The sequence below is a fragment of the Coffea arabica genome, chromosome 6e, assembly GCF_036785885.1.
Source record: "Coffea arabica cultivar ET-39 chromosome 6e, Coffea Arabica ET-39 HiFi, whole genome shotgun sequence".
Classification (NCBI taxonomy): domain Eukaryota; kingdom Viridiplantae; phylum Streptophyta; class Magnoliopsida; order Gentianales; family Rubiaceae; genus Coffea; species Coffea arabica.
The window spans coordinates 26,600,446-26,608,265 of NC_092321.1; the positions used below are offsets into that span (position 1 = coordinate 26,600,446).

The 7,820-nt window shown below is 40.0% G+C and overlaps 1 protein-coding gene across 1 annotated transcript; it reads right to left on the minus strand.

Moving 5' to 3' along the window:
- Positions 1–833: 833 nt before the first annotated feature.
- LOC113696654 (uncharacterized) lies at positions 834–1,676 on the minus strand. The gene has a single exon (XM_027216035.2). The coding sequence runs from the start codon at positions 1,674–1,676 to the stop codon at positions 834–836; it is 843 nt and encodes a 280-aa protein (XP_027071836.2).
- Between the last annotated feature and the right edge of the window lie 6,144 nt (positions 1,677–7,820).

Below are 7,820 nucleotides of genomic sequence, written 5' to 3' on the forward strand. Positions count from 1 at the left end.
GGGTAACCCTTCGTAATAAACAATCCCCAGTATGGCCCCCAAACCCCAAATTCCAGCAAAAATGCTAAGACTTTTTAAAGTCAAGATAACCATCAAATTCCCATATCGGATTAGGTGCAGATTAATGAGAACGTCCATCCGGCTAGCTGAACAACATAGCCCACTTACGAAACAACTGATTTAGGACCATATGGGTTTCAGTAACTTATTGAAAAGTATTTACCTAGTAAAGTTTTTAATAAAAATACTTAATAACTACTTAAGTATTTTTAAATATATTATTTGGGGATATAGTTCAATAAGTACTTCTTGCATTAGATAATATGTAATTTGAAAATTTTTAAAAGTATTTATCTCTTTATCTTATTCATAATATAGGATAAAATGATTAAATTTGATGTTTTATTTTTTAAGTCACAAAAGTTACTCGAAAAACACCAAATTTGAAATTTTGGTAAAAGTGCTTTTAAAACTAAAAGCTCTACTTCTAATTTAATGTAATGATATTTACCAAACACTTTAAAAATATTTTTGGTACCTAAAAATATTTTTTACCAAAAACCACCGCAATCGCAAACGGGACCTAAGTAAGCTACCCATCCATGTCACAAGGGCTGCGATTAGCTGTGGAGTTGTTTAGTAAGCTATAGCTACCCCTCTGTGTCAAAGTGGCTGATGTTAGCTGTGCGTCCAATGCATGGCAACTGCCTTGGGTCTCCCAAACTATAGCATACTCATGGCAACTTTCTAGCTACCTTTATCACTAGTTTTTTTTTTCCCAAAACTATAAGTGTTTTTATAGATGAACTTTAGCTTTACAATGTCGAGCCGAACTACACAATCAGTGCACCATGGCACTGAGGGAACCAGAGTTCCTCGTCTTGCAATATGCCTACTGCATAACCACTAATCTTGTCACTAAGATGATTAAAATCTTTACTAACTAAACAAAAGGAGCACATGCGAAACAAAGACTTTAAATGATGGATATCCTCCAGCAAGGTGGCCAAATGCATGTCCTGAGTTTTGCTGTTCAGAATAAGCTTGAGAACTTGTTTACTATCCGTCTGGATCAGAATCTTCCTCCACTCCTGCATTGCAGCTTTACTCATCAAAAGTTTGACAACTGCTAGATCATCTATGAGCTGGTGGCTTGTGCTTCTCTCGTGCAGTCCCCAGTCTCTCGCAGGTTCCTGGTTGTTCAGGGATATTGTTATCCTTATTCCTATGTGGGGGCTGTTTTGCATCTTTTTTGAAGCAATTCTCAAGCTCAGTGTGTCTTCAATCATTTCCTCTTGCTGTAAAAATGTCTCCTGAGTACCTGTTTCTTCTGTGCTCATTCTTGATGCCTTTGCTGTAGCTTCCACAAATTCCAGCCATTCCTCCTGAGCTTTCTGTACTGTCCTAATTGAGGGATGTTGTTTCCCATTGAATTCTTTCTCATTCCTACTCTTCCAGATTTGCCAAAGAATATTAACAGTTAAGGATAGGTGCTCATTTCCTTCACTTCTTGATTTTGCTTCTGCAACATTGGTCCACCATTTCCTGAAGCATCCCTGTTGGTCCATCATTCCTTCCCATTGGATTGGGGCAATCCTCCACACTTGTTTGACATAACAGCAGTTAAGTAGTGCATGTTCAATTGTCTCACTCTCATCTCCATATAATCTGCACATTGGATCACCTTGCTTGGTCTTGTTAGTGATAAATTGTCTAACTAGTAGTGCCTGGTTAAGGCACTTCCACAAGAAAATCTTCACCTTTTGCTTTACATTTAGCTTCCACAGATGTCCCCAATTCCTTTGGCATTGTTTGCTCCAGCTTGTGCTAGCATCCTCCTTATCTGCCTTCCTACAATCCTTCCTTTCTTGTAATAACAGCCTATATGTTGAACTGACTGAGTAGTTACCATCGAGCCATAGATCCAAAAGTTACTATCTTTTCGCTCAGCTAAACTTATGGGAATGCTCAGTATCCTTTTTGCCTCCTTGCTGCTGAAGTACCTGAAGATTAGTTGTCTGTTCCACCTTCCTTGGTTTATCAAGTCCTCAACCTTTTGTATGATGCATCCCTGTGGCTTGCATGAAGTTACTTTCCCTTGCTGATTATTTGGTATCCAGATATCCTCCCATATCTGAGTACTTTTGCCATTCCCAATCCTTCTTCTGACTCCTTTTTCCACCAGGTTTCTTGCCCCCATCAACCCCTTCCAGATCCAGGAAGCATTATCTGGTACCTTACACTTGAAGTTGAATCTTTAGGATAGTATCTAGCTTTTAGTACCTTACTGACCAGTAAGTTTGGTTGTGTGAGCAGTCTCCACACTTGCTTTCCTAGCAAGGCTGTATTAAAAGCTCCCAAGTCCTTGAACCCCAATCCTCCAGATTTCCTGTCCAGGGAGATGTTGCTCCAAGAGCTCCAGTGCAGTTTATTATTCCCATTTGCCTCTCCCCGCCAATAGTTAGCCATGGTGGAGTTTATGTCCTTGCACAGTTTCTTGGGGAGTTTGAAACAAGACATTGTGTATGTTGGCATTGCCAAAGCCACAGATTTTAGCATAACCTCTTTCCTTGCAGTACTTAGCAGCTTATATTTCCACTTTTGCAGACTTTGTTGGATGTTGTCTCTGATGTACCCAAATAACTGGTGTTTGGTTCTAGTAACCACCATTGGAAGTCCTAGATATTTCTCTTGAGTCACCAACTGAATATTTCCCAGTGCCTGGATGGTTTCCTTCACAGTATCGTGCTCCACGTTTCTGCTGAAAAATACTGAAGACTTTTCCATGTTAATTAGTTGTCCTGTACCCTTCTCATACACCTTGAGTATTCTGCTAAGCTCTGCTGCATTCTAAGGATCAGCCTTGCAAAAGATCAAAGAATCATCTGCAAAAAACAAGTGTGTAATGCTAGGCTCCTGTCGACTGATTTTCATTCCTTCTATTCTTTAATCCACAGTAGCTTTATGAAGAAGATTGGAGAATCCTTCTGAGCATAAGAGGAATAGATAGGGTGACAGTGGATCACCCTGTCTAATTCCCCTCTAAGGAACCACATATTCTCTGATCTTCCCATTGATGGTGAAGGAGTAAGAGACTGTTGACATGCACTCCATAATCCACTTCCTCCATCTGTCATTGAAACCCATTTTCTTCATCACTGCTTCCAAGAACCTCCATTCAACTCTGTCATAAGCTTTTGACATGTCAAATTTAACAGCCAGAAACCCATCTTTCCCGAGCCTTTAGTTTTTTAGATAGTGTAAATACTCAATGGAGATCATAATGTTATCTAGGATTTGTCTTCCTAGAATGAAGGCAGACTGGTTCTTACTAATACAAAGATGGAGGACTTGTTTAAACCTGTTCGCAAGGATTTTAGCTATGATTTTGTACACAGTAGTACACAAACTAATAGGCCTATAATGCTTAAGAGAAGTGGGATTCATGACTTTGAGATTGAGAGAGATAACTGTATGGTTAACAAACTTGATGAGATGACCAGTGTGAAAGAAAGTTTGAATGGCATTAATCAGATCAACCTTTGTGATGTTCCAGAATTCCTGAAAAAAGATAGGAGGCATCCCATCAATTCCAGGAGCTTTATTTGGATTCATAGAGAAGAGAGCAGATTTGATCTCTTTCTCATTAACATGTTTTGTTAGGTTGTCATTCAGACTCTCTGATATAGTGTGAGGTATCCCATCCAGAATGTCCTCCAAGTCTCCTGCCTCTGTCGTTTTGAACAAATCCTTATAGTAATTAGCAATCTCAGCACTTAACTCCTCTTCATTTTGTGTCCAAGTTTCATTCTCTCTCTGAATATCAGCTATCCTATTCCTTCTCCTCCTTCCCTGGACACGAGCATGAAAGAACTTAGTATTCCTGTCCCCCTCCTTTAGCCACTGCAATCTAGCTCTTTGACTCCAGTACACCTCCTCCTCAGTGTATGCTTCCCTTAACCTACTCTTCAGGATTTTCCTTTGGCTCCTCTTGTCTGCTGAATCACTCTCCTTCAACTCCTGTAATTGTCTCTTAATCCTCTCAATGTTAACCTTAGAGATTCCTTGTAACTTATTCTTCCATTTCAGGAGTGCAATCCTGCATCTCTTTACCTTTTGTGTTACTTTGAACATCCTTGTACCTTCATCAGCTTGTTTCCAGGCTTGTTCCACTACATCAGTTATTTCCCCATTTTGAAGCCACTGTTTATCAAAGAAGAACCTTCTTGTCCTTCTATCCTGTCTAGGTTTGGTATCAAAAATCAGTATACTGTGATCTGAAGCAAAAGAGTCCACATGTTTGCAACTTATCTTATCAAAAGTTTGATTCTAAGTATAGCTACACAGACCTCTATCCAATCTTTGTTTAATCTCTCCATCTCCTTCCCAGTTGTTGCACCAAGTCCAGGGGTGACCTTCAAAGCCTACATCCATCAATTGGTTCTCATTGATAAAATCCTTAAAGTCCTTAAAACTCCCTTCTTCTCTCCAGTTACCACCCCACTTTTCATCATTCGCCACAATGTCATTAAAGTCACCTGCTAATAACCATCTGTCTCCCTAGAGTTTTTTCCTAGCTTGAATCACTTTCCACTACTGTTTCCTAATTTGGTCATCACAACTAGCATAGACCCCTATAAACCACCATTCACTCCTACTCTCCTGATCCTCTATCTGGGTTTCAATAGTGAAAGCTGTCCTTAACATTTGTTTGATCTTAACCTCATCTTTCCACATAAGAGCCATACCACCTGCCTTATTCATGGCTTCCACTATAGCTACTTCATCAAACTTCAGAATGTTCTTCACATTGTCCATGTATTTACTTCTATTTTTAGTTTCACATAAAAACACCATACTTGGAGAGGAGAGATTGTTCACCTCTCTCAGCTGGAGAATTGTCAAGGGGCTCCCCATTCCTTGACAATTCCACACCAGAACCCTCATTTGTCCATTGGGGTCCATCTCGGGTTGGACCCTTCCCCCACAGTCTCCTTGCCAGTAGAATCACCATTCGACTCTATTTTATTCCTTTTCCCAATTTGCATGCTATCCTCATCAATTTCCATGTCCATTTCCCCCAGAGCTAGTTTCCTCTTCCCTGGCTTCCTATCTCTAGTAGTATTGGTATTGACTTCTTTTAGAGGCTGCCTTTGTTTCCTAGGAGACCTTAAGACCCTCAAGTTCCTTCTATTCTGTTTGCCTAAAGCCTCTTCCAATTTGGTACCCACTTTAACTCCCATGTTCACTAGTTCCATTTCTGTATCCCCTTCTTCCAAATTCTCAGTCCTGGGAAGGTGAACCGTCACTTGTCCTATTCCTACTTCCAACATCTGAACTTCTGGGTTAACCCCTTCCCTCCCTTTTTCCTTTATTTGCATACCTTCCACTATGCTTCTATCTGGCTCTACCAGTGCCTCCTTTGTAATCCTAAGGTCCTTCAGGTGCTGATCTTGCAGTATGTTACCCACTACCCTATCAGTCAATGCTGTCTCCTTACTATGGTGTGAGCTCATATCTTCATCATTTCTTGTCTCCTGTACTTCTTGGCTCTCACCTCCTTTAGCCACATTTGTAAACTCATTCCCTGGCTTTTTGGTGCTCCCAATACCCTTTGGTATCTGGTTTTCCTGTTTTCCATCTTGTGCAAACAGAGCTCTCTTTCTCCTTCCATTCCCCTTCCTGAAATCTCCAATGATGCCTTTGAGGCTTGTACACCGTACCATTCTGTTTTTTCTGTGGTGAACTCCTCAAGTTACCGGCCCTCAGCCATGGACCATATTGATTGTCCTTCTTCCCTATGCCAAAAGAGGTTTGCTTATTGCATGTTCTTTCACTATGACCTATAATTCCACAATTGTAGCAGAAATCTGGGCATCTCTCGTATTTAAAGCTAGCCCATTTAGTTGCTTCTCCAACTTTGACAATGGTACCTCTCAACAGGGGTTGGCAAATATTAGCAACAACTAGGAGTTTCAGGTATCTCCCTTCTTTACCCCCTGTCTGGGGGACTATCACCTTTCTTACCTGGTAAAAAACTGAACCTATCTTCTTCCCTGCCTCTTTCAACATCCAATGAACAGGCAAGTTCCAAACTTGGAGCCATAGAGGTGCTAGGCAGAATGCCTTTTCATCCTCTTCTATTCCTTCATACCATTCATTCAGCACCAGAATTTGGTTGTCCATTATCCAAGGTCCTTCACTCAAAATCCTCTCCGTCCCTCTCAGCTGGAATAATAAACTGGAACATGTTCGGTCCAAGTTCCACCACTCTCAATTCTCTAGGGTAACTCCATGCTACTGTCACAAAGTTTTTGACCCCCGTATAGTTTGAGACTTTCTCCCCCATAACTTTTCCTATCAGACTTACTTTGCATTCACTTAACCCTCCCACTATCTCCTCAGTACCCAGGCTAGTTGCTTGGAGTTCTACACTCAAGAGGTCAAAATTTTGCATAATTTCAGCCAGATCACCCGCCATAACCTTAAACAAACTGATGATACCCACACTATAAACCAGAGTCTGGATGCACCCAGCACCTGAACAAGAAGGAGACGTACTACTCTACTGCTCTAGGTGCAAGCCACCCAGATGGAAATAAGGTAAAAGGAAAAGAGAAAAGAGAAAAAAACAGGCAAGATGCAAACTAGAGCTAGGTCAAGACAGTTTATGACCAATAAATTACCTGCTGCAGCTTAATAGGGTTTCCAGGTGGTTTGGATGCTGTGAATCTGATCTTGAGCTTGGTCAGAATCTTGTTTTCTACTGCGCTTGCGTACTTTTCTTAAAAGGCCTTTGCTATGCTGTTACCATGGAAATTTACTTCTCTGGAACCTTGCGTGTAGGAGCTTTTCCGTAATGTAATTGTTTCTAGAAGATGTTACAATTCCGACAAGATTTTGCTTTCTGGGCAGTTTAATGCTGCTCGGAAAGTCAAGGATGTTGTGGAGTGAAGAACGCCAACCAGGTGCTTTGGAGTGAGAGTGTTTGAAAATTCAAAGTTCAAAAGTTAAACTTTTGGTTTGTCTGGACTTCCACCTCGGAAAGAGAGAGCTCTCTTCTAGAGAGATAAGTTGCCCCTACTAGAGAGAGGATCAACTAACATAGGCTTCTTCATCAGTAGCTGAAATTATTGAAGACTGGCGACCTTTATCACTACTCACTACTCACTACTCTCATGACCCAAAGCTAGCTGAAAATGAAAAAGCACTTTTCCTTTTTAAAATTAAAGCAAGCATCACAGCTTCAACATTAGTAAAGAGGCCCTCTATATATATGTTGGCTTTTGTAGATACGGGATGCTCGTAGTAGATTCAGGCTGTACCAACATCCAACCGAGAGAGGACAATGTTTAGAAACAACAGGTTGGAAACCAAGAGAATTGTTTGCATTTTCTTAATGACCTAATTTTTTTTTATATTCCTTCCAACCCCAAACATAACGGCCAATATAATAACGAGAATATATAGCTAAAGCAACTACTGCCTCCATCTCATTTTATATGTCATGATTTCTCCTTTGATTTGTACCAAAATATTTGTCATGATTTAAAATAGAAATAAATAAAATCCAACTTTTCTATTACACCCTTAATACAAGTCTAGGCAGTTGTGCCTTTTATAAAATTCAAAACTCAACTCATTAAATTTTAAAGTTAATTAAAGGACAAAAATGAAAAGACACTTTTTAGTAGCTTATGTGTCTTAATCAAAATTCATTTTTCTTAAACTATATGCAAAATTGATCATGATATAGGACACAAAATATACAATTTTCAGCCGTTCTTTTTATCTATCATCCTAGTTTATGTTACCTAGCG

What these genes read in the sequence shown, in the direction of transcription:
- LOC113696654 (XM_027216035.2), bottom strand. Translation starts at nt 1,676, where the DNA reads ATGTGCAGATTATATGGAGATGAGAGTGAGACAATTGAACATGCACTA.